General features: G+C 47.0%; 1 protein-coding gene across 1 annotated transcript in view; it reads left to right on the plus strand.

The window, feature by feature from the left end:
• Positions 1-27570, plus strand: part of LOC308143086 (ephrin type-A receptor 7-like) — a 102361-nt gene that overhangs the window by 57035 nt on the left and 17756 nt on the right. The window contains 6 exon segments of the mRNA XM_080513769.1: positions 14208-14332; positions 16872-17040; positions 21731-21873; position 21875; positions 23659-23715; positions 27328-27453. Coding sequence (XP_080369895.1) covers positions 14208-14332; positions 16872-17040; positions 21731-21873; position 21875; positions 23659-23715; positions 27328-27453 — 621 coding nt within the window.

Consider the following 27570-nt stretch of genomic DNA (forward strand, 5'->3'; position numbering starts at 1 on the left):
GAAACTCGGCAATTAAATGCGAGGATATCGGCCCGTGCATCACGCCGCCGCCGCCGGCCGGCCGCTTCCTGGGGATTTACTCTGATTAAGTGGCTTCAGATGGGAAACCTAAGGCTTGAGCGTTTACTGACTCTCTTCTGTGTCATTTCTTTCCTGCGACCTCCCTGAAAGTCAGTGCTGGGCTGCGTCCCGGCCCGCCGCCTCCCATCACATCACAGCCACACGTGGCGCCCTGCTGTGTGTCGTCACCATAATTGCGATTGCCAGCGCAAGTCAACAACGGTTCTTGTCCTGCGGGTCCGATGGCAAACAAGCGGGTCCCCCCCCCCCCCCCCCCCCCCCCCCCTGACGGTCTTAAATCAGTGGTTAAATACCCACTTCTGGCAAACAGGGAGCGTACGTTCCCTGTCCTCGTTCTCAGAGTCTCTGTTGTTCGTCGTCACGGCGTTCTCCAACATGACCTGCTTTCTGAAGAGGACCGAGCGAGGAAATGACACTTCACACCTGATGACAGTGTGCCTTCGCTGATTGCTAGTGATCAGGTCCCGCCTCACTGCTTGTGTCGTACATCGTGTCGGGGAGGGGGGGGGGCGCAGGAAATGCAGATTACGGGGTTGGTGGAGTGTCGCCGTGGCTTTGCTCTGAGGCGGTCACATGCTTCCCCGAGCACTTCAGAGTTTGAGTTGAGCCTCAGAATTAGAAAAAGTTAAGCACGATGATCCCTGTGAGGCAGTGGAGGCGAGCCGGCTGGCTTATTATGGAGTGTAATCTTTTTTTTTTTTTTTTTACATTTTACTTCTCCTCACCTTAATACTGGAGATTCCCACACATCTGCATTAGTTCGGTGAAAACTCCTCTTCTTTGACAGTAATTTTAACTGCGTACCTTTTTCTCTCAACGTTGACGCTCCACAAGAATGAAATAAATCACGTTTCACATAATTCGTCATTCTTTTAACAGTTTTAAACAACCTGCTGAAATACTGTCATGACAATTACAAGAAATCACTGTAATCTAAGATTGCTTGTTCATGTTCATGTCGAAGTCAAATAAGAAATACCAACACTTGAATGCTAAATCGAAGGTGTACTCCAAAATGGAAGTGTTGCTTTTAATACTCTTGGCCACTGAATCTGGTTCTACTTATAAACAGTGAATTAAAAACTTTCAACAAACATGGAAGAAAAGGGTTTGAAAACTTCCGACTTACAGTGTTTTCTGTTTTCCTGTCAGTGCTTTTATTGAGCAGAGCACTCTGGAGCCTCTCTCATTATTAAAATGTCTGAAGTCCAATTTTTGTTACTTGAAAATGTACAACAAAGAAAATACAAAAAACCAGTCTGTGACAGCAATGGAGGGAGTGAGGCGTCGATTGAGAGGCTCTGGTTTTGTCTTCAGGAGAAGGTGGCGTGTCGGGCCCATCGCCCGAGACGCTCCTGAGCGCCCGGTGTGAGGGTTTCAGCATCACAGGTGCACCATTATGTAAATTCAGGCCTTGGTACATTAGAGGGAGAACAAGTCTATTCTGGCCCCTCATGAGGGAAGATTAAATATGGCTGCCGCCGCCGCCTCCGTCCTGGCCGAGTCGGAGAAATCGGGGAGTGTTAAGAGCAGCTGATGATAGGCTGCCAGCTCGGCTCCCTAATTTGGACAGTGACACAGGAAAGCTGAGTGCTCCTTCAATAAGTGGGTCCCTGCTGGTTCAACAATTATGTAACAAAGCTGACCGATGATTTCTGCATCTGTTACGCTCCTGAATGGCATTTTGATATTACATGAGGAGCGGGCGGCGGCGGCGGCGCTCCACCGCGGGGTTAGAATGAACTCCCTGTCAGGAGGCATTGGAGGGGCAATCATGCACAGCGCGCCTTGTGTGTGCATGTCAGTGTAGCATGAATGCAATTTCCCCCCGCTGACCTTCCGCTGTGATTGCGATTTCTTGGCTTGGCCGAGATGCACACGCACGGAGGGGGGTGGGGGGTGGGGGGGGGCTGGGAGGCGTGGGCGGTGCACTCTGCGACTCAAAACACCCAAAAACATTTCCTCGCTTGAGCGCAGGGCGGACTGCAGGAGGATTTCCACCATGTGAAGACATTCCCGTTGACGTCTGAAGCGCCGGCTCTGTGGACAAACTGGTCCCGGATCACTGGAGGAGCGCGTCTCCATCACGTCTCCATCACGTCTCCATCACGCCTCCATCACGTCTCCATCACGCCTCCATCACGCCTCCATCACGTCTCCATCACGTCTCCATCACGTCTCCATCACGCCTCCATCACGTCTCCATCACGTCTCCATCACGCCTCCATCACGTCTCCATCACGTCTCCATCACGCCTCCATCACGTCTCCATCACGCCTCCATCACGCCTCCATCACACCTCCATCACGTCTCCATCACGTCTCCATCACGTCTCCATCACGCCTCCATCACGTCTCCATCACGTCTCCATCACGCCTCCATCACGTCTCCATCACGCCTCCATCACGCCTCCATCACGTCTCCATCACGTCTCCATCACGCCTCCATCACGTCTCCATCACGTCTCCATCACGCCTCCATCACGCCTCCATCACATCTCCATCACGCCTCCATCACGTCTCCATCACGTCTCCATCACGTCTCCATCACGCCTCCATCACGTCTCCATCACGTCTCCATCACGCCTCCATCACGTCTCCATCACGCCTCCATCACGTCTCCATCACGCCTCCATCACGTCTCCATCACGTCTCCATCACGCCTCCATCACGCCTCCATCACGTCTCCATCACGCCTCCATCACGTCTCCATCACGTCTCCATCACGTCTCCATCACGCCTCCATCACGTCTCCATCACGCCTCCATCACGTCTCCATCACGTCTCCATCACGCCTCCATCACGTCTCCATCACGTCTCCATCACGCCTCCATCACGTCTCCATCACGCCTCCATCACGTCTCCATCACGTCTCCATCACGCCTCCATCACGTCTCCATCACGTCTCCATCACGTCTCCATCACGCCTCCATCACGCCTCCATCACGTCTCCATCACGCCTCCATCACGCCTCCATCACGTCTCCATCACGCCTCCATCACGCCTCCATCACGCCTCCATCACGCCTTAAGACACCACATGAGCAGCGAGGCAAAGAGAATTGGATTTGAGGTCGATCGACACCGCCGATGTGAATATGTGTTAGTGAGGCCCTTCAATGGGGAAATAATGAGTGTGTGGGGGGGGAGGGGGGGAGGGGGGATGACGAGCTGTCAGCCACCGCTGCATCAGATATATATTAATAATCATCCCATCACCTCTGGAGCTGTCAGTCCTATAGAACATGAAAGAACTCCTTCCGTCAAATCAGGCCCTGCTAATTGCTTCCAAACGGAGCCGCCTTTGACCCCCCCCCTCATGGTCACTAAAGGTGTCCCCGCCTCGGCCGCCATTGTTATGCGGCGAGCACGCCGTCCTCTTTAAAACTCTATTTTTCAAACACGCCTGTTTCAAGGGTATTTTGTACACTTCACCCGGGAGCGTTGGAGCTGAATAGGAATCAAAATGCTCCAAAAATGATCTTGTTGTGGGCGAGGGGAGGGGGTCGCCGTGTTCCGCCTCAATTCATGGACGCTCTGCTGGATTTGGTTCATCGGACGAATCAGTGTCCGTGAAGTTCAGTCTGTGAAAGACTGAGGTGAAGCTTGGGCTCTAAAAGTCCACTTAATCCATTAATTGAATTTGTAGCTAAAAAAAGATTAGCACACACACACACGCACGCACGCACGCACGCACGCACGCACACACACACACACACACACACACACACACACACAGCCTCATTTAGTTTTTATTTATATAGCTCTGAGGAAAATCACAGTAATAAAGTTGCACTTTTTTTATAACGGACGTCTGCAGTCACTTTTAAGTACATTGAGGAAAAAATTATTGAAATCGCATTGAAACTCAAATTTTTCTTTAATTTCTTTATAGGCCAGCCAAATCAGCCAGCGCTCAGTGAAGTTAGAGGGTCTGTTAGATCTGTTTTCCTCAATAATTAGCTAAAAAACTTAAATGGAGGACTAAATGTAAATGTGGAATGTTCACAACCTTAACTGAAGTCAATGTATCACAATCTTCCAAATATAATATTATTCATTCATGTGCTGCTTTTGTGAACTGCCTGGATCCAGATCACTGTGTTGCAGTTTAGCAGACTTCAAGTCACTGAAGCCTTAAACAAAAGGAAGAAATTAAAAAAAGAACCTTGCAAGTTGGGGGAACGAATGCGTACTGCTCTAGAGAATGAAACCAATGGAAGATTAGTCAACCTTTCATTATGATGATTGTTCTGGTTGTTCAGACTCAGTATATTGATGGGATTGGCAAATATGGAAACTTTCAAGGCCGCCTGAGGTAAACATGTGGATACGTGATACCTGACCTGAATCCACTCTGAAGGTTCTGGAGGAACCGTTTTGGAAACCCACATGGTTTTTCATCTACATATTTGCATTTATGCTTCAACATCAGCTGGATCTCGACAGAATCTGCTTTGTCTTCCAATGTGGTTTAACAGATTTGTGTTTTTTTTCCAAAGGAATAAAGGCTGAAGAAAGGAAATCTGATGCCTCAAGATTTTCTTTTCAAGCCATTGATGGGTGTCGATGTTTAAATGTGCCTCTCTGAGGGGGTTTGGTTGTTGATCTTCATCTTGTTGGATAATATAGAGACTCATCAGGCTGTAGGGTTTGTTTTGAAATGGGGTTTATTAGACCAGTTGAATGATCCATAAAATGATATTATCTTCTGTTGCTGTAGCTTCGATCGTGGACGATCAGGACCTGCTTTATTTATTCAGATAAATCAGTTTGTCAGGGATTTGGACAGATTTGTTTGGCCGAGACAGATTTTTGAGATTTCTTACTGACGACAGGAAGTGAAAAGATATTCATACAAAAACCAAAACAATAACTTAAGAGTTAAAATGTTAGGAGTTTGGACCAGAACTGTTTGCTTTGACTCGGTATCACTGGAGCCACAATATCTTATAATGAGGAAGATTAATAGAGCTAATCAGATTTCATTGTGCTTCATGGCTCACTGGATGGACAACAAGATAAACATTTGGGCAACAGAAGCAGGAAAAAGTCATATTATTGATTGAGCCATGTGGCCAGAAGAGTTAGCGTTGTTGTGATGAGTGACTGAGTGAATGAGTGAACGTGCTGCGACGCGCTTTTTCCTGATCGATCTTATTGGGAAGCTTGAAGAGGAGTTACCTTGAACGGACTTTTAATGGAAACGCTGATATTGTTGTTGTGGGGGGGAAAAAAAAAAAAAAGTCAAATTAGCCTGTGTAGCCTTGATACCAAAGCTCATTCGCAAAGATTAGACTGTATCTGTTACACCCAAGTAATCCCTTCACTCGGTGGAATTGTCAATAATATGCTAGTTTTATCTAAAAAAAGAAACTGCAGCCTAGTTTCTCTGACTCCATGTGGCTCCAGCAGGGTTTGCTCGTCCCTGCAAGCCGCCACCAGAGGGATTCCAGAGATTTCAGGCTCTGGCTGTCAGTCCTCCGTCATTCTATACGTCCCCTCGGTCAGCAGCACAACACCTCCAGCATGTCTGCCTCTGAGGAGCGTGGACTTGGCAGCGGCTGGTAAAACGCCACGTTGTGCACAGTACGGGGGGGGGGAGATGGGGGGGTGCTGGCTCTGTAGCCCAAGAGCAAGAAGCTTGTCACACCAATTTTGACAGTTCCCTTCACATTCATCAGAGCCTCAGTCTATTATCGTCCCCCCATCCTTTACTCTGTGACTCGCCAAGCGTGCGCCGCTTCCTAAAGGGGATTTTGCTTTTTCATTCAAGTATGCTTCAGGTGTGTTTCCCGCCGAGAGGATGAATGGCCTTCAGAGCCGAGCTGCCAGCTACATCCAGTCTGGCCGACTCCCCAGCCAGACAGGTGAGGAGTATTTGGGGAGCTAGATGACATCCACCCACACACACACCCACACACACACACACACACCTTCTACAGACAAGTGAGCACCGACATACCAATGCATAAACATCGGCCAGCTCGGATTCGGTGGGACGGCGGTGCCGTCTTAACATTCAGATGAGATTCCACACACAAGGCAGACAAATGTTCCCCACCAGGAAAAGGAGCCTCTGAGCAGCGGCTCGACACCGAGGCCGCCTGAGAGGCCGCCTGAGAGGCCGCCTCCAACCCCGGCCACGCTCACCTCACGCCAGCCAGAGCGCGCTTTATCCTCAGCTGTTTATCATTTACCCAGCAGCTAAACTCTACCAGATCGCCGTGGTTTTAAAAGGTAAATTCCAGCTGTTTTACTCATAGCCGTCAGTTTTACTAGTGTTCTTTGGCTTTGTGGAGGTTTTTGTCGACACTATTCAAGTCCAAGGAAATTACCTTTTGACGACGTCATCGGCGTGAAGTTGGCTTGTTCTGAGGGCATTTTTCTGTGTTGGAGGCAGTGAGATTATCTGGGCGATGACTCCATCCTGAGCCTTGTGTTGGTTGTTCTACCAGTTGTGGAAGGTCAAGTGGATTTGGAGCATTTTCTGCAAAAACACCTTTTTAAACAAATAGTGGGATGTGATTGCCAAAACTAGTCATTCCAAATCTGGTCTAGTACTCTTCAGGCAAGTGAATCCGTGCAGCAGACACAGAAAACTGCCTCTTGTTTTTGTTTTCAAGGTTTTTTACTTTTGTAGGAGTGTGTGGAGTGTGTGGAGTGTGTGTTCCTGCCAGTGCTTGGCTTCACTCTCATGGTTCCACCAACAGAAATTGGAGAGGCTCTCTCGTACAGATAAACTCATGTTTCCTTAAACTCCCCTGCTACTTTACAGAGGAATTGCAGGATTCTATAGATAATCTTTACGGAAATTCTGTATAGAGGTTAAAATATATATTTAGCTTCAGAAACAACCTACGCTTCATCTATTATTGTCATCAATAAAAGAGGCAGAAAGACCTGGTTTGAAGGTTGACCTGGGACTTAAATCAATGTTTATTTCAAAGTGAATGATGGATTATGGTAGTTTGGGCTTCGATGAGGAAAAACATTTACACAAAATTGAGCTGCATTCATCAGTGTTGTCAACAATAGGGATTTATCCCTGAAAAACTGTTTTCCCTTCATATACTGCATTTAAAATGTCTATTTGAACCTAAACCGTGACATATGCCTAGTTCACATATACAATTTTAGTACTGAACATTTTCTTTAAGTACAATTATTAAAAAGTAAATGTCGTTTTTGTATTTTTTCTCCCTAATTTCCCTTCATAGTGTTTGTCCTGCAGAGGTCATACACGTTGACGTAGATAGTGGAGGGAGTTAATGTCTCCACGCACTGTGCGATTTCCGGCCGTGGCAGAATGGTGGCGTTTGAATCGTTGGTCCTTCGTCGCGCTGTGGGACGGGTGAAGGACGAGCGCTGTCATGGCGACCAAAGACAACCTGCGACCTGTCTGTGTGATTTGTTGGGAAATTAATGACCATAACAGTGAAGGCTAACGTAAAATGCGAGTAGACGAGAACAAGCACTTACTTCAAGCTCCCTTTGACAAACTATCGCATGTCGGCCTCTCCGAGCCACGAGCGCGTCCATATTGTCCTCCTCCTACCATTCTGGCGATCTGAACTCTAACCCAGCCCCAAATTATAGATGACTGAATTGTAAATATGGAAGAAAAGTATTGTTATTATTCAGTATTCATGGTGCACTCAACCACTTGTTTTATTTTTCTCTCATTGACGGAGAGAAGAACAAGTCCCACAAAGACATGATCATCATCAGGGGTTTATACTGAATGATATTGTTGCACATCCCACCAACTGTCAGATAGAATCCGTGAGCGCTACAGGTTCGGCTCCAGCATGTAGCTGCAGACCTGCAGAGCTGCTTCACAGTTATGAAGAAGCATCGTCTTGGGTGTTTGAGTCACCGTGACGACCACAAGGCCCTGCTCAGTTCTCTGATGAGTCAGTGCACCTTGGATCTCCGCCTCCTCTAATTGTCCCGCGCATCAGCTTTCCTCCAGTCTCATGGTGTCGTCACTCGCTAAACGCTCATTCCTCCCGAGCTGCACACATGTAGCAGCCACTTCCCGAGTCACAACACCGAGCACAAGTAATCCTGATGAAGTCAGAGCTCGTTAGCGTCGGCTGCCAGTCTTTTGTTTCACACGCTGCTGGAGATGATGTGCTAAAAAGGCTGCAGTCTAATAAGCGCACTCCCTTGAACTGTAAACGCCGAGCTCTGCAGGGATGAGGCAGAAAGCAGGGTCGACCTTATGCAGCGTGTTAAATGCATCAATGGCTGTCAATGTGTGGAACGCAGGATATGATGGAGCTGCTGGAGGAGCAGGATTTTCACTACGTTCACATAGATTCTTGGATAACAGAATCAATGGAGCCTTAATGTGACGATAAATACTTTTTGTCGTGTGTCAGCACAGCTTGTATCCACCACAGAATACTCTTCAAGAAAAATTAGTGACGACTGATTTTGTCTGAAGCAAAACGATTCCCGTTACATGATTTTTTTTTTCTTTAACCGCTTTGATGCTGGAGGAGAGAAAAAAACAAACGGGAATTGATGTTTATCACATCAGTCTTTCTCATGTGCGTTGTATCCCAGCATAACCGCCACCGTAAGATTAGGGATTCAGTGTTGAACTCATCTTCTGTCAGACCTGATTTCATTTTCGAGGGAACGTCATCTTGGAATGGAGACGCCCAGATGAGTCCAGTAGGAACGTTTGAAGAGGTTCCGTGTTCCTTGTCTCAGTGTTTGTCGTCGACACGCCGGCCTGATGCACAGGATCCTTCTGCCTTTGTTTGGATTAACCCTCGTCCAATGAGGTGATGTCAGAATACTCTTACGACAACACAAACTACATAAAACATCCGCCGATCCGTCAATTGTAGCAACATATGGAGAAGAAGCAGGAACCACGTCGTGCTGATAAGGGCGTCATAAGGCCAGCGGGCCAGACGTGGCCCTCAGGCTGTCAAACGTTTTTATCGGAGTTAAATCTAAAATGGTCATGATTTTCCATGTAATTGACAAATGATGTTCTGACTTTTTCACCTCGATATCGATCTGATTTCACCAGTACTTTGCCGATGCTGCTACTTACATTGCTATTGCTGTATTGCAAATATACTGATAGTATATCTTAGTAGCAGCTAAGTTTTCTAAAGCTAAAAGTTCATTATAAGAAGGTTTGCTGGGACAGAATTGTTGTAAAACTCACTTATTAAGTCACATTTCTTCTCAGAATGACGTAAGAACTCGTTTTAACTCTTTTCAGTAAAATAATAATAAATAATAACAAATAAATCACATTGTGAAGTCTGTGCCATCTTGTCATGCAGAATGACTATTTATCAGACGAGGCTGTTGAACTGTTTTCTATCTTGAAATACTTCCAGACTGCCGACATGTTAGCCACTGGATTGCTAATGCTGCTAACGGCATGGTTACTATTCGTCGCTATTCGTTTCCAGCAGGTTCAGCGGACGGCAGCTGACAAAAAAACAATCAGCGAGGTGATCGGCTGGATTTATTGATACCTGATCAATGAAAACATTGCTAATATTGGGATATTGGCTCTGACCCAACATCGACCGAGCCGATCGGGGCATTGGTTGTGTCGAGCGCCTTGGCTAACGGTGCTAGCTGTCGCCTTACTTTATTTGTGTTTCACAGTGGGGGAAAAAGACAGTTAATGAGAAAATAGTTATTATTCAGTTATTTACTGAACTCAAATGTTTGAAAACTGTATTTCCAGACAAAGGTTGGGAGAGAAAAAGCGATGCAGGACAAGAGAAGCTCGTAAACCGTGTTAAAAACTGCTTTTCATTCTCATTGAGCAAAACTCAACGTACGCCTCAGTGCTCAATAGTCGTGAGAATTAATCGCGAGGCCCTTTGGGAAATGAGCGTCTCTCCCTGTGCTGGTGGGCGGGCGGCTGTCGCAGCAGGGCTTCATCTGATTGGCCCAATGTTTCACACTGGGTTTGGAAACATCATTCCTCACCTTTACATCAGTCTTTTGTGATCTATACGTTGTGCAGGTTGATATTGTGATATAGTGATCCAAATATGATTAAGTCTATGAAAAAAAGAACTTTTCTGATCCCACAAGGCTTTATTTAAATTGGAAATCATTGTTTGGATATTGAATTACCTTCGATCAGAATAAAACGAGACAATAGTCTTGTTAGCAGCATCTTGTGAAACATTGTGACGTGACTCCCGAACTGTAATACACCTTATCATGCACACCGAGAGGAAGCACAGCTCGGATTGCCCTTTTTCATTTTCCTCTGGTGACCAATAACCATCTTTCCGTTCACTGAGCCGTCAGACGTCAGGCGGCCGACCCCCCGCAGTGAAAACCATCACAGCTTCCAGCCCGACACAGAAACTGATCCGTCGTCTCCCCGAACGTCTGTGCAACACCATCTTTAAATCATTAGGCAGAAATGATCCTAAAACCCTTTTAGCACACATTTATCAGACTTTACGTAACTCTGAATCTGGCCTCTAGGGGTCACTGTTAACTCCACTCACTTAACTTGTATAAAGTCCTTATTTCCTGCAGCACTCACATTGAACCCAAAGGAATCTGTTGGGATGATTTTCATTACAATTTCCTATTCAAATGAAAAAACACAAGAAAATCTGCTAAAAACCTTGAAACGCCGTTAAACGGCAGCAATCTTGTGCGCTCAAACACAGATGGTTCTGGAGGCGTTAAGACACACTAGCACATCTTGAAAACAACAGTAATTAATACATGAGTTGAGCCTGCGAGGCAAGCACGGGGGCAAAGAACGGCGCTTACGTAAGGAGCTACCTCCGCGCCGCTTTTCGCCTCCGAGAGGCCGCCGGCCGGCCGCGGCGGAGGATGGAGGGAATTAAAAACCATCTCATGTATTCAGAAGGCGTCGGGATGCGGCGCCCGGCGGACAGTCGCTCCTGGGTCACTTGGCTTCAGACGACAGTGTTCAGGGTCACGAACAAACAGTCTCTTTAAGACCGCCATAACAATTAGCCAATGTTCCGCTGCGCCAGGCCCCACGGGCAGGCTGGGAAAGGGCCGGCGCCGGCGGGGAGCTTCTGCTCTTTGTGTTATCCAGTCGGGCATTAATGGCCTCCGCTCCTGAGTGATCTGCAGGGGAAACAGGGACAGTCGGAGGAGCGTCTGTTTCTTAAATGCAGAAGTTTTCCAGGCTGGAAACCACCTGCCTGGAGTGACGACTTGTGATCTCACGGAGTCTCATGGAGCGCCGCAGGTTCTCCGTCAGCCACGAAGGCAGAGCCACGCGGCCAAAGAGGAGTTGTGGGTCAGACGTGGTTCTTCAACTCTTCAGCTCATCACGCGGCCCATGAACCTTCCACAGGCTCGACTCTTTGATTCTCCGCCGTGTGCTCCGGTTCCAAAACCTTGGTCTCGTCAAGAACGCAGCCCGTTGCTTCACGGCACATGTAAGAACTGGTGTTTTGTCAGCTTGCCTCACGTCTAAGCCCGGGTTTAACTGACGAGACTCTTGAGTTGCGTCATGGGTTTTGTATTGTCCCATTGTTTTTGGAGCCGTTCCAGGATTTTGTCTGTAGCCATGGTGAATAAGTCGCGCGGACTGGGAGGAGATTCTGAACATCTCTTCAGCATTGAATCAGAATTAGTTCCCTCATAACAGAAGGTGCGCGGTGCTTTCACAACATTTGGAAACAATCCATATGGAAGGAGAGGGAACATCACGTCATCTTGAAACAGCAGATTAGGTATTTTCTCACTGAAACACAAGATTACTTGAGAGAATTAAAAGCCAAATGTGAGTGTTGCCGTGAGAGTGACAACCCATAATACATTGGCTTCGTATGCGCAGGTTTAAGCACACTCCGCTGAAAGCAATAAGGCTTTGGCCACAATAATATTCAAGTTTCAGTGGAAAACCTACTTTTTTTTTATCCTATTATATTGAAGCTAACAAGTTTAATAAAGCTAAAATACTTCTTTTTATTTTCTAATCATATATTGATGCCAACAAGCTGTATTAGGCTAAAATACTTTTGTTTTCATTTTTTAATCATATATTGAAGCGAACACAAACACAAGTTAAAATCGTAAGTAAAATGTACAAACTCTCAATCTAGAAACATTAAAATCTTTACAATGGAAGGAACTACGTACTTTGTCTGCTTACACATGAGAATGTCTTGGTTACAAATTGAATATTTAGGTTTTTTTTTAATCCAAATGTTTGTTGCAGTGAAATATTCAGAGTTCAGTTTGATCTTGGCTGTTTTACAATCCTAGTTTCTCAGTTGGAAATCCAAGATTTAATCCAGCCACTTACCTCATCCGACTCCAATTACAGACGTACCTACTCTTGTTACACCCATTTTTTCTTTTGTTTGTTTTTTCTTCTTCTTTGTTGTTACTATGGCGACTAGTCCAAGCATGTAGCAATCAGCTTGAATAACCAGACATCATTTTAGCACATTGCTGATGGCGATGTGAGCGTCATCGAGGTTCTTCAGTAAAGACTTGCTGCCCGTGTGAACGAGTGGCTTTGTGCTCGTTCACGTCTTCAGAGGCTGAAATGTCAGATTGAAGCAGGGAACACAGACGAGCAGCATCATGGAGGAGCTGGCGAGCTGGACCGGCATTAGGATGGTGAAGTGTTTCAAGGACGCCGTCTGGATGTTGTGTGTGTGTGTGTGTGTGTGTTGTGTGTGTGTGTGTTTGCAGCCGAATTGAATGGCATTAAGCAGCAGTCACTGCGTGTTGTGACTGGGCAGGCAGAACCCAGAACCCCAGCCATTGTTCCCTGTGTGTTGTGAGGGGGATTTTGATCAGACGCGTCAAAACAGCAGGTTTTCTCACGAGGTCTCGGGCGTCCGCCGTCGTGCGCGTCATTGTCAGGAATGCCGATGAGGCCTAATGAGGTTTGAATCCAGCCGGAGTCATTAGTGGCAGGGTCACGGAGACAATCGGGGGTCAGGCTGTGTGAAGGGCCGCGGAGTTCTGCTCCCAACGGGTCACCGAGCAAGGCAGCGGCCCTCCAGCTGCTCCAGCCGGTCCAGGCCTGCCGGATTCGCTCCACGCGTTCCCACCGGTTGCTCGGTTCTTGCCGTGTTGAAACGTGAGCGACTGAAACTCGCATCATCTGAAACTCCTCTCGTGATTCCAGGAGGGAAACGAATCACAGCCTGACAAGTAGCTTTCACCTCCAAGTTCAGCTCGTCCCCAGGACGGCTTTTCAACCCTGCTAAGATGTGTTAATTAATATGTTTCTCCCCCAAGAGCAGCGTGAGTCATCAAGATTTCACAGTATGTTTACAGAAAGGATTTCGGGGATGTTTAGAGTGCACATTTGCAGTAAGCATTTTGTTGTTGTTGAAAGCATCATCTCCTCGGGGTGAGCTTTAGTAATCCGAAAAGCTTGCCCTCTTTTTCTCTCCCCCACACCCCCCCCCCCCCACCGGAGTGCTGCAAAATGAAGGTGATTATGATCACGATGACGACGATAATGATGTACTGTAAAGGTAATTGAAGACGCAGACGAAGCAGCAGCTGCACAGTTAGCGGCAATCGTGACACGCCAGAGAAAATCTCCCACTTACCAAGGCATAAAAGACTTCTTCATGATGACAATAGGAACGTGCTCGCAGTGGAAACGGTTGGACGTGTTTCTAGTTTTTAGGTTTTTTTTTAAAGAAAATGACAAATAAAAGCACTTAATGCACCAAATTTAAGGAGTAACAATGTCAGTGTCGAGAAAACGTGGCCCGAGTTTGTCAAAACAGGTTGAAAACATGTTTTTTGTGAGCCAATCATGTACTTTTCTGTTGCTGTCAGCTTTGCGTCCAGGTGCCCTCGCCCCCCCGCTGAGAGGCTTTCTCATCATCGCCTGCTTGTTCCACTGTGAATGTTTGAATTAATTGAACTGAATTGTCATTCATAATCTCTGCGCGCCGGTCGTCTGACTGGCTGGGGATGGATGCCGTACCTTCGGCTGTTTGCGCTGTAATTGAAATTTTGCTCCTGAGCTGTAAACATTTAGGAGCGTCTCTGTGAATATTCATCAGCCCGGGACGGGGCGGGCGGGTGAGCCGGCGCCGCCGCTTCGCGCGAGCGCCGAGAGGACCGGCTTATTGACACGCTCTTCTCCAAACAGCTCCGTCGCAGGTCAGCGAGGTCATCAAGGAGAAGGTGCAGCAGCGCAGCATCCAGCTCTCCTGGCAGGAGCCCCAGCAGCCCAACGGCGTCATCACCGAATACGAAATCAAATACTACGAGAAAGTGAGTTGGCCGCGCGCTTTGTTTGTCTTGGTGTCCTCCTTCCCCGCTCGCCGCCGCCGCCGCCGCCGCTCCGGTCGACTCTCCATTCTGCATTCTGTGGGCTCGCTGCCTGTGAGTGGAATCCAGAGATTCTGCAAGTACCTCCTTTGTCTCATAATTGCAATAATGAATGAGATGCTCATAAGATTTTAATCAGGCTGTCGTCCTTCACAGCCGCACCCACGCACACGTTAGCACACACACACACACAACCCGCGGCCGCCGCACTGCCAGAATTAGCAATCTGTTACTGTTATCTACACACACACGCGCACACACACACACACACACACACACAGATTATACCGCCGCCTCCTTGTGTTTCAAGTCTGAACGCATCGGCTGTGTACGGCGAGGTTTAATGGAGCGGATTTAACCCGGCGTATCAAAGGCGAGGCGAGCGGGAGCTTTCTGCCGCCGGTCCTGTCGGCCGCCGCCGTCCGACGTGCCGGCGCACGAATCATTCTCCCGTGTCACGTAGCGTGGCCGCGGCCCGCCCAGCTGCACGAGTGGAAAATTGGAAACAACAAATACAGCCCTAACAGACCCTGGCATTCCATTTGGGCCTTTTGCCGAGCACAACATTTACAGATCAACTACAAAGTACACCACGAGGCAGCCCGCGCATCCAAATGCCTTCTTTGATAGAGAAGATATTTCCATATGTGTTTATGCTTCCAGGTGGCGGGCTGCCTGCTGGCGCCGTCACCGCCTTCGCTGACAATTGAGGATCCTTTGTATCCGTCCACCGGTTTACAGCACATAACAAGAGGTTGATCGAAAGTGTAAATTCTTCAATTGAAGCCAAAGACGAGCTTGAAAACAGTGAAAGGATGCATTTGGCGGTATTGCACACCCACTTCCCATCACACATACTCCCATAGAAAAACATGTCTTTTCTCACTTGTCGGTCACAGGCAGCAGAGAACTGGTAACGTCCCTTTCTACATGGAAATCAGCAGACAAAAGCACTATTAATATGAGCCAACGCACAAGTAAAAGGTGTGTAAACTTAGTGTCACACGTAGCTTTAAACATTGTGAGGGACTAAACGTGTTGCCATCCAACACTGCTCTCACAATGATATGTTCATAGTTCTTGTCATATATTCAGATAAATAGATATTTTCACTGCACAATGAAAAGCTTGCTTTGCTGGTCTAAATATGTTCCTAAATATGTTTATGAAAAATAAAGTAAAAGAGGATAAGACACATTATCATGAAAGGCAGCCGTGGGTTTAGGCAGCCAGTCGTCCAGCCGTCGTCATGGACGGTCAATGTTTGGAAAAGATGCCCGATACGATTCGTACGTGTTGCTGGAAGCCACTAAAATATGTTGTCACTATTTGTCACCATCTGATTTTGTCTAAATCCATCTTCCTTCACCGAAATACAGCAAATTATCAGCTGGTGTACACAACATGAAGCTGAACACAGGAAGCTATTACCCCCCCCCCCCCCCCCCCCCCACACACACACACACACACACACACACATGATTTTGGGATGAACACCCAAAACACCAGTTTCTGCCTAAAACACTATGTCAAGATTATTCACATTAATTATACTAATTATAAAGTAAATACGATTGAAATTAAAATGCAAGAATGACTTTCCTCTTTCCATAAGAATCTATTGAGAACCAGTGATGTATAAACTAGGTCTTGTGTCTAACGATACGCTAACACGAAGATTTTAACTGTATTTCAGCCGTGGGAAGTTTCCAATTGGACAGCCTGTACAGTCGATGTACTTTTCACATTGTGTGAGATCATAAAGACCAACAAAACATTCGTGCAGCCTTCAGAAACATAGTTTCAAAAAAGCACAGCACATATGAAACGACCTTGCGCTAAGGTGAGGTAGAAAGATCTTAAAAGACGTCTTTTGTCTTTGAAACGGGAGGAAAAAAAGATGCTTGAAACTGCAGCAGACAAACACAGACATCTGGTCGATCCCCAGTCACGTTGATTCAGTGGCCGAGGAAAAACAACATCCTCAAGTAAACATCTGACAGCAAAACAAACAGCAAAACATAACGGTGGTGCTGAAAGACGTCCAGTTCACACTGTCCAGAAGAATCCAGCAGGACGGAGATAAACAAAGTTTGCTCTCAGCCTCCCAGATTCACCAACTTCAGCTCGACAGCCATAAAAACCTGTTTCAACCTGAGTCGTTTGGTTTGTTTCGGAAGAAATTCACATTTAAATGAAGTGACCTCAAGTTCCAAACCATTGCGTCTCGAATGGCCTAATCTGGTTGTGTGTACGAAGCTGGATCAAACATCTGGATATGGTTCAGGTAATTGCATCGTCTGAAGTCGTTCTGACTGCATTCACAGTCCAGACTTTCAAGATAACGACACTTCAGTTGGACTCAATTATAACTTCGTTTGACTCTTCATTTGTCACGCTCAGATGTTCTCTCTTGGTCTCATTTGTTAAGAAAGAAAAACCTAATCTTTGATTGTAAAAAGATAATTGCTTGAATTTGCAGGATCAGAAGGACCGGGTTTACTCCACAGTGAGGTCCAAGTCCACGTCGGCCACGGTCAACAACCTGAAGCCCAGCACGGCCTACGTGTTCCAGATCAGGGCCTTCACGGAGGCGGGGTACGGAACGTACGGGCCCAGGCTGGAGATCACCACCAAGGAGGAGGCCACAGGTGGGTTCTCTGTAGACCTGGTCCTGGACCTGGTCCTGGACCGGCCTGCGGACAGGCTTCGGGTTTCTGTGGTTGAAACGACGCGACTCCAGACCTCAACGCCAATCATGGCAGAACTGAGCAAAATGAGAAATGAGATTAAATCCAGAACAAAATCGAATGTTGAAAGGTCAGCGTCACTGAGACTGGACGACTGTCCACGTCCTCTCAGGTCCGTCCTCGTCCTCTCAGGTCCGTCCTCGTCCTCTCAGGTCCGTCCTCGTCCTCTCAGGCCCGTCCACGTCCTCTCAGGTCTGTCCACGTCCTCTCAGGCCCGTCCACGTCCTCTCAGGTCTGTCCACGTCCTCTCAGGCCCGTCCATGTCTTCAGGTCCGTCCACGTCCTCTCAGGTCCGTCCTCGTCCTCTCAGTTCCGTCCTCGTCCTCTCAGGTCCGTCCTCGTCCTCTCAGGTCCGTCCACGTCCTCTCAGGTCCGTCCTCGTCCTCTCAGGCCCGTCCACGTCCTCTCAGGTCCGTCCACGTCCTCTCAGTTCCGTCCTCGTCCTCTCAGGCCCGTCCACGTCCTCTCAGGCCCGTCCACGTCCTCTCAGGTCCGTCCACGTCCTCTCAGGTCCGTCCTCGTCCTCTCAGTTCCGTCCTCGTCCTCTCGGGTCCGTCCTCGTCCTCTCGGGCCCGTCCACGTCCTCTCGGGCCCGTCCACGTCCTCTCAGGTCCGTCCTCGTCCACTCAGTTCCGTCCTCGTCCTCTCAGGTCCGTCCTCGTCCTCTCAGGTCCGTCCACGTCCTCTCAGGTCCGTCCTCGTCCTCTCAGTTCCGTCCTCGTCCTCTCAGGTCCGTCCTCGTCCTCTCAGGCCCGTCCACGTCCTCTCAGGCCCGTCCACGTCCTCTCAGGCCCGTCCACGTCCTCTCAGGTCCGTCCTCGTCCTCTCAGGTCCGTCCACGTCCTCTCAGGTCCGTCCTCGTCCTCTCAGTTCCGTCCTCGTCCTCTCAGGCCCGTCCACGTCCTCTCAGGTCCGTCCTCGTCCTCGTCCTCTCAGGCCCGTCCTCGTCCTCTCAGGTCCGTCCTCGTCCTCTCAGGCCCGTCCACGTCCTCTCAGGTCCGTCCTCGTCCTCGTCCTCTCAGGTCCGTCCTCGTCCTCTCAGGCCCGTCCTCGTCCTCTCAGGTCCCTCAGGCTGCCGCTCGTCGCCTCACTGGGACGGTTTGGCTGAACCGTGTCTTTAGGATGAATCTCTTCACTCATACAGCCACAAGAAATACGTGTTCAATTTATTCTGGAGAAGAACGTCGACTCAATACCAGTGATGTCATTTCCTCCAAGTCAAGCTCATGTGATGCCAGTTTGGATGATGATGATGATGGTGATGAGGAGGATGATGATGATGTTGATGTTGAAAGAAAGAACTATAAAAGACATGCTAACCCTAACTTAACCCGAACCAAGCTCTCACTTAACCTAACTTAGCTCTCACTTAGCCTAACTTAACCCTAACTTAGCTCAAACTTAACCATAACTTAGTTCTCACTTAACCTAACCCTAACCCTATTAACCCTAACCCTAGCTTAACTGTAACTTGGCTCTCACTTAACCCTAACTTAGCCCTCACTTAGCCTAACTTAACCCTAACTTAACCCTAACCCTGCTCTGGACTTAGCGCATTTGGACTCGGCCTTCATTTGGTATCATGACGTGATGTTTGTGCCTCTGGTGTCCTGCTTTTGAACAAAAGACTCACTTGACCAACTGCAGATGTTTGTGTACCATGGCGGTGGCCTTTGTCACATGACGAGCGACTCCTGGAGAAACCCGGAGTGTTTATTAAAGCAGGTTGAAGAGGAAGTGTATCTTCAGGGAGAGAAAGTCAGAGGAGTGGACGAAGAGTTCCGACTCCCTCAGGCCATGACGAGAGCTGTGAGGCGACGGCGGCTCGCCCAGGCCGGTTCCACCACCGCGGCTCAGCAGAACTTCGTTTTCTGCTCAACAATTTATGCACAACTTGTTCTTGTCCTCCAGCGATCATAGCAGCAGCCCAGGGAAATTATTTGCTTTCAAGCAAAGCAAACACAATTTGCTTTGACTTTATGCTGACAACACGTCATGGGAGAAAAAAATCAGCACGCGCAAGGACAGGCTCCTGAGTGTCGCGAGGATAAACTCATTTAAATCCAATCAGTTACATCAGCCGAGCCCCGAGCCGGGTTTGGAGAGGGACGACGCCGCTCGGAGCTTGTGTTGTTTTGGATGAGAACGTCCAAGCATGATGAGAAGCTGAGAGATCAGGAGTCATGAGGAGCGCTTGACTTTCTAACTTCATGAAGAACTGAAGCCCAATCAGGGAGGGGGGCGGCTCCGGATCTGTTTGAAGTTTTGTTAAAGATGGTGAAGAAGAAGAATATCTGCGTATATCAACAGTGGGATGTGGATTCTGAATGTCAGTCAAGAAGAGTTCCAAATCATCCATGAGTGAGTTTCTATCACATATTGAAGACAAACTCTGCACGTCTCCTGTCCAGTGATATTGTTTTTTCTCCACGTGTCAGGATGGGATCAATAAGTCATGAGAAAAGATTTAAAGGAGGAATTTAGAAGACAATAGACTGCAGCTCGTGCAAACACACTTTCAACATCACATTGCTTCCACTGACCTTCAGGACGGAGAAAAGAAAGAGCAACAGACACAAACATCACATGAAATACAGAACGTGTATATATATATATTTTTTCTTTTTACTGTATTTATTTATTTATTTATCTCCCATAAAAAATGTCTAATCATAACCATAAAAACCCATAAAGAATATGAAATAGTAACATTTAAACCACAAAATTGTACAAAAGTACAGTATAAATTTAGAACGAATAGATAAATATAAGTTCTACCTATACAAATCTACTGCACAAAATTGATGGTTTGTTTAATTAAAGGATCAGTTTCAACGTAATCCATCAATTTAGGACATTTTCTTAAAGACAGAAAGAGCAGCTCCCACACTTTGTAAACGTTGCAATATGCAATAAGTTTAGTCCAAATAGCATTTAAAGAATCTTATCACAATATTAAGCGTTGTTACGTAATGAGGTGTATATTTACTTCATTATGACATGACGCACCTTTATTCCAGTGTGCGGCGCTACAGGAAGCGCAGGGATACACGCTGAGCTGCAGATTCGTCACATCTCCGTCACCAGAACGTTCTGAGATTAAATAAACACTGGAGGAAGACTCGTCCAGGACCTTCAGGGTCTCGCCCCGTCGCTGGGTTCCTAAACTCTTAGAAGACCTGTGGTGAAGCGTTGTGACCAAGGAGACGTCCTGACCAAGGAGACGTCGTGACCAAGGAGACGTCGTGACCAAGGAGACTTCGTGACCAAGGAGACGTCGTGACCAAGGAGACGTCGTGACCAAGGAGACGTCGTGACCAAGGAGACGTCGTGACCAAGGAGACGTTGGACCAAGGAGACGTCGTGACCAAGGAGACGTCGTGACCAAGGAGACGTCGTGACCAAGGAGACGTCGGACCAAGGAGACGTCGTGACCAAGGAGACGTCGTGACCAAGGAGACGTCGGACCAAGGAGACGTCGTGACCAAGGAGACGTCGTGACCAAGGAGACGTCGTGACCAAGGAGACGTCGTGACCAAGGAGACGTCGTGACCAAGGAGACGTCGGACCAAGGAGACGTCGTGACCAAGGAGACGTCGGACCAAGGAGACGTCGTGACCAAGGAGACGTCGTGACCAAGGAGACGTCATGTTGATGGAAGTGTTGTGTCGAAGAAGACGTAGTGTAGAAGGAAACGTCATGTCCAAGGAGATGTTGTGTTAAAGGAGAATCTCCTCACTTCAAACCACATCCATCGGAGCGTCGATGCAGAACAGGAAGTCTACGACTGCAGAGCAAGACATTCCCATTTGTCATCTTCCAGGTTGGATTGTGAGCTATCCCCCAAACTCAGACCCTCAACCCCCCCCCCCCACCACCCCCACCACACCCAGCGTCTCAGCATTAACAGATGCATTAATTACTCGCACCACATGGGCAGCGTGTCCTGTAACAAGGTTAGAAGCTGGCGGTCCACTCAGTGTCCTTGACTGGCTTCCCCTGTGACAGCGGGGGGGGGGGGGGGGGGTCCTGGACATCCCTCCTTGGAACAGCCGATGGTTGATATTGACGCCTGATTGAGCGACCCCCCCCCCCCCATCCTCCCCCCCAGAGCATTCCACAGCTGATCCAGCTGCTGGTTTCCTCCCTTCGTCCTCCTTGCACCGACTTCACACAACCTCCTGAGCGATCGGCAGTTTATCAGACAGTTGGAGTGTGTGTGTGTGTGTGTGTGTGTGTGTGTGTGTGTGTGTGTGTGTGTGGGGGGGGGGGGGGGGTATTCAACCTGAATGTGTCTTTGTTTGAGATGAAGGGCATCGCCGTCGACGTCTGGGACTATTAAGCCCACTTTCTGAAACAGTAGAGCCGTGTGTATAAGGACGGCTCAAAAATAGAAGCCTCTGCTCTCTCAGAGGGACGGAGTGGGGGAGGGGGGGAGTGGGGGGGGGGGGGGGGGGGGGGCTTTATTGGGCTCAATTACCGTTTTTCTAAGTGTTTGATGTGCTGGAGTTCATGCTCTCTGTCTCTCTCTCTCTCTCTCTCTCTCTCTCTCTCTCTCTCTCTCTTTCGTCCTCTGCGTCTGTGCCGCCAGCCGCCATCGTGTCCAGCGAGCAGAACCCGGTCATCATCATCGCGGTGGTGGCGGTGGCGGGGACCATCATCCTGGTCTTCATGGTGTTCGGCTTCATCATCGGGAGAAGGTACGCTCTCGCGGGCCCCATTGACTCTCCGCTCCTGTGAGTCTGCGCTTGTCAATTTAAAAGCCTCACTGTCACTCACAAACACACCAAAAAAAAAAAAAAGGCTTCCACGCCTGTGAAGTCGTCACGCACGCACACACACACACACACACACACACACACACACCCATCATCACCTGTCATGGCATGCTGTGCTAATGGGCTGTCACGCATCTTTTTCTGGATCCTCCATGAAAACCTCCACCTGATGTTTATGCTGCAGACCTGTGTGTGTGTGTGTGTGTGTGTGTGTGTGTGTGTGTGTGTGTGTGTGTGTGTGTGTGTGTGTGTGTGTGTGTGTGTGTGTGTGTGTGTGTGTGTGTGTGTGTGTGTGTGTGGGCAGCAGTATGAAGATGTTTTGTATAACCCACCCCCACACCCCACAGACTTCATCTGTTGTCATTTGCACAAAATGGAATTTCAACAAGAGTTGCGTCTCGCTCGTCGCCTTCCTCCTCGTCTCAATCCCACTTCCTCACACCGAAATACAGAAATACTTCTGTGGAGGAATCCTGAAAAGACAGAAGCTAACGGCTAACTCAAACTGAGTGAAAGCTCAGCTTTTCCTCAACACACACACACACACACACACACACACACACACACACACAGTAGAAAGTGAGGAAGAGAAGCCGAGGACTCAACAGACATTTTACAGTCAAAATATCTATTTGTAAGTAAAACATTCTCTCCTTACTGTAAGAAACTGTAGTTTATTCTTTTTAAATTGGAATTTTGGGAAGATTAAAGTCTAATTTTTAAACCTTAAATGACTCATTCTCAGAAGTCGAGGATTTGTTACATTATTTATCAGCGGAAAAGGCAGTTCAGACCTGAAATTACTTTATTTTGTCTTTTTCTTTCACAGTAAACCAGAATACGACAGTGAATCGTTGCCAGAGGGTCATAAATACAGTATGTTGCAGTTCTACAGTATTTAACCCTGGAAGGGACTACAGTTGAATTATAGGATTATTGTCAGTTTTAAATAGTTGATTTAATCTAATTCAGGTAAAAGGCGAGGCAGGTTTGTTTGTATAGCACTGCTCAGACACGAGGCAATTAAAAGTGCTTACACAATGGCAAATAATTACATTAATACCATAGAAATAACACAAAATATTAAGAAAATAAAGACAAGAGGCAATTAAAACAGAATAAATGGCTGGAAATTTAAAATAAAGCTAATGCAAATGTAGAATGTATCATTTCTGTATAGAAAAGCTGTAGTGAACATTAATGTTTTCAAAACCTGAGATAAATGATTAGACGGGGACAAGACACCTCGGTGGTCTGAAACATATTGTGAAGGGCTGCGTGTTTCCTGCTCAGAGTCAAAGCAAATATTCCTCAAGTGTTTGGATTTACTGCTAAATCTGCCGGTCACACGTTCCAGTCGATTCCTGTTTCCCCTACCGCGGAGATTAACTTTACTGTACTCAGGTCTCATCACCTGACACACACACACACACACACACACACACACACACACACACACACACACACACACACCACACACAGCAGTGCATGCCCATTGTTTGCATGTCTCCCTCCTGCGTCTTGGTCTCCCTGGTTCTGTACTAAAACAGATTAAAAGTCGTCCTGCATGTCCAGTTGAGCTGCTCCTGCAGGTCCCGCCGCTCCCCGCTGCTCAGCCGGCGCTCAGGAGATTTGTCATGCGCCGTTTTAGTCGCCGCATTAACATTCTTGTTAATTTAGGGCTTTTATTTCCTCTGTACAATCAGTTGATTCTGCCGCTCTCTTCCTCCCTCCCCTGCAGGGCACTGCGGCTACAGCAAAGCCGATCAGGAGGGAGACGAGGAGCTCTACTTCCAGTGTGAGTGCCTGCACACACACACACACACACACACACACACACACACACACACACACACACAACACACGTAGAATGTTGACACCAGAATGTTTTCGATGATTTACCTAAATCGTGTTTCCATCCGTTAACTGTATTCTTGATGCAATCGTTCATTTCGTGGTATATTAGTGCAAAAGTGAATTAGTGCTCACATTAGAGGAAAAGTATTCTCTATTTTTTTTTTTCATTTATTTAGAGACTAACAGATTAACGGCATGAAAATGTCAAAATACAGGGGACAAAATGTTGAAAGGCTGAAGATGATGTCAAATGATTGTGAAAATGTAAAAAAAAAAATAACCTCTAAATATGAGAAAAAACTTAAAGGTGTTGGAATAATTAAAAAGTTTTGAGAATAATGTCAAAATATCAAGAATCAGAATATTCTGTTAGTCCCATAAGTAAAATATGGATTAAATTAAAATATACCCTACCAAGTGTTTGCACCTCAGATCGAGGTGTGATGAAGTTTGGTGTCCACAAGCAGGAATATTTTTATTCTAAAGATGTAGAGAATAACAAGAAAATTAGCAGAAATGACCCCAGAACTTTGAAAGTAACATGAAAATAGAATAATACGACAATAGGGAAGAAATACAGTTTATTTAACCAAACTCTTGAAGAACCATTTATTTAAAGGAGTCACATCTTAATTTGTAAGTTTTACAACATGAAAACATGCTTCTCCATGTTGAGCTGGATGGGGGGGGTGGGGTGGGGGGGAGGGGGGGGGGGGCTGAGCTGTGTGTTTCTGGCGGTGGATGTTGTGGCTGTGCGTTGTGTCGTGCTGCTGCTTCTGCCTTTTATCTCAGCGGTGCGGCGGCTGCCGTCTCATTAAATTTTAAAGTTGACAGGTTGTGCTGTTATCGGTGGAATTTAAAAAGCTAAGTGCCGCGGCCCCCGCCAGTGGTCTGTTAGCTTAATAGTGCATAATGTGGTAATTTGCTGTTAATTTGGAGCGCAGTGCCGGAATCCTCACCTCCCACCCCTCCATGGCCTCGCGCTCACCTTGTTTGTTTTGCTTACTTCCTACAAACTGCCTCCGCTCTCCCCCCTCGTGGATATTCATGAGAGCCGCTCCCAGATCCTTGTTGTTGGAAATTGCTTGAGTTTTCTGAAAGAGTTATTTTTGTTGGAAATTCCCAAATCTCTTGCTCGAGGCGTCGCTGGAACAAAAGCTGCCGCAGCCTCGCTCACAAAGCCTCGTTGAGCTCCGTTCACACAGCTTCATGGTGCAGCTCACGTCTAATCTGCTTTCACTGAAGCTGCGTCCGATTCATCGTCAATCAAAATGTTGACTTTCAAGCTCGGCAGTGTCTCTTCCAATAATCTGAGGATGGTTCATGAGTTCTGCTGCACAGACTTTTTACAGAGGGAGAATATCAGCATTAGTTGGGATTAGAGGTCAGGGTTATAGGTTAGGTTGGGATTAGAGGTCAGGGTTATAGGCTAGGTTGGGATTAGAGGTCGTGTTTATAGGCTAGGTTGGGATTAGAGGTCAGGGTTATAGGTTGGAGTTGGGATTAGAGGTCATGTTTATAGGCTAGGTTGGGATTAGAGGTCATGTTTATAGGCTAGGTTGGGATTAGAGGTCAGGGTTATAGGTTAGGTTTGGATTAGAGGTCATGTTTATAAATTAGATTTGGATTAGAGGTCAGGGTTATAGGTTAGGTTGGGATTAGAGGTCAGGGTTATAGGTTAGGTTTGGATTAGAGGTCATGTTTATAAATTAGATTTGGATTAGAGGTCATGGTTATAGGTTGGAGTTGGGATTAGAGGTCAGGGTTATAGTTTTGGGTTGGGATTAGAGGTCATGGTTATAGGTTAGGTTGGGATTAGAGGTCAGGGTTATAGGTTAGGTTTGGATTAGAGGTCATGTTTATAAATTAGATTTGGATTAGAGGTCATGGTTATAGGTTGGAGTTGGGATTAGAGGTCAGGGTTATAGTTTTGGGTTGGGATTAGAGGTCATGGTTATAGGTTGGGGTTGGGATTAGAGGTCAGGGTTATAGTTTTGGGTTGGGATTAGAGGTCATGGTTATAAATTAGGGTTGGGATTAGAGGTCATGGTTATAGGTTAGGGTTGGGATTAGAGGTCAGGGTTATAGGTTAGGGTTGGGATTAGAAGACATGGTTATAGGTTAGGGTTGGGATTAGAGGTCAGGGTTATAGTTTTGGGTTGGGATTAGAGGTCATGGTTATAAATTAGGGTTGGGATTAGAAGACATGGTTATAGGTTAGGGTTGGGATTAGAGGTCAGGGATATGGTTAGGGCAAACCTCCTGCTGTGTGCCCCCCCCCCCCCGTAAGGAGTCTTTTGGTTTGTCAGTTGTTTTAATCTGCGGTGTTGTGGCCATGAACCAGGAGATATTCTCACCCAAGAACAGCTCCGCTGTATCCAATCCCACTTTAGCCACTGGGAGTGGGGAGTTTTATTTGGGACAGTTTAGTTTGAAGGTTCTCAATGGAACTAATCAGTTCTATGTTTTAGGATCAGTGGAATATCTTAGAAGACGTGTTCAGGGCGACGTTTGAACGGGACGGGAAGACGTGGCTGAGGTTGTGATTCTGGGGTCGGGATTAAGAACTCAGATTATCTCAATGATTCCCTCCTTTGTCATCCAGCAAAGATTTGTTGGGGATTATGGTTTTTGTGCTCAGTTTCGGATTACACCGGATCCAGAGCTCTTTGTTAATTCAGGATTTATATTGAAGCCTGTCAGGTGGACTTTAAGGATTTTAATCCCATGTCACGTGTATGTAGAAGTACTGCGATGGAATCCTGAGTGGGTATTTTGGGTAACTCATAACCACTCCATCTGTTTCATGCAGTTATCTATAGAAGAGGTGAACTCACATTACATTTCAAAGTGGAAGATTCTGATGAATAGATTTGTAATATTTAGAATTATACTCACCCAAAAGAGGCACTGTCATACTTCATAATCAGACCACGGCAGAGCAAAATCATATTGAATTTCCTGTGTTGCAAAATGTGAAAATTAGGAAAACATAAAAAAAAAACCATGGTTTATAAAGTAAAGTGAAAAAATATAGTTTAGTTTGGGGGGGGGTGAAAATGTTAATAAATCAAAATGTAACTTTGCGAATAGAGTTCATAAATTACATAGATGTTTGAAACGTATTCTTTAAATAAATTCATAGTAGAAAACATGTTTTGAAAGAAAATATCAAAACTGTCCACAAAGTAAATATCATGTTCAGATAACTGTAAATTCAATGGTTCTAATTCCAATGACTACTACTACTACTACTACTACTAATAATAATAATAATACAATCTAAAACAAACAAAAAATATCTAATTCAGATGCTTAATGTTTCTGTCTCAATCCACACCACACAAATGTAATTCAAGGGTTTAGCAGTTCTGGTTCGTCCAGCAGACATTCGTCTTTCCTCCAGGAGGATCAGTGAGTTCAGGCTGCTGAACGTTCCAGCCGCGGTTCCCCTCTCAGCTCTCAGCCTCCGTCATCGTCCTGCCATCAAGCAGCGGTGCGGCGTGCGCTGTGCATATTTAACCGTAACAGTAATCCTCTTACCTTTCTACAGTCAAATTTCCAGGCACCAAAACCTACATCGACCCCGAGACCTACGAGGACCCCAACAGGGCCGTCCATCAATTTGCCAAGGAGCTGGACGCCTCGTGCATTAAAATCGAGCGTGTTATCGGAGCAGGTGAGCCCCCCCCCCCTCCCCCGCCAGCCCCCCCCCCCCCCCTCCTCCGTTCAGTCCCCGGTCGCTCTCATACATCACGCTGACAGGAAAATATTTACACCTTGAATAAAGGGACGG

This window comes from Blennius ocellaris, assembly GCF_963422515.1.
Source record: "Blennius ocellaris genome assembly, chromosome: 18".
Lineage (NCBI taxonomy): Eukaryota > Metazoa > Chordata > Actinopteri > Blenniiformes > Blenniidae > Blennius > Blennius ocellaris.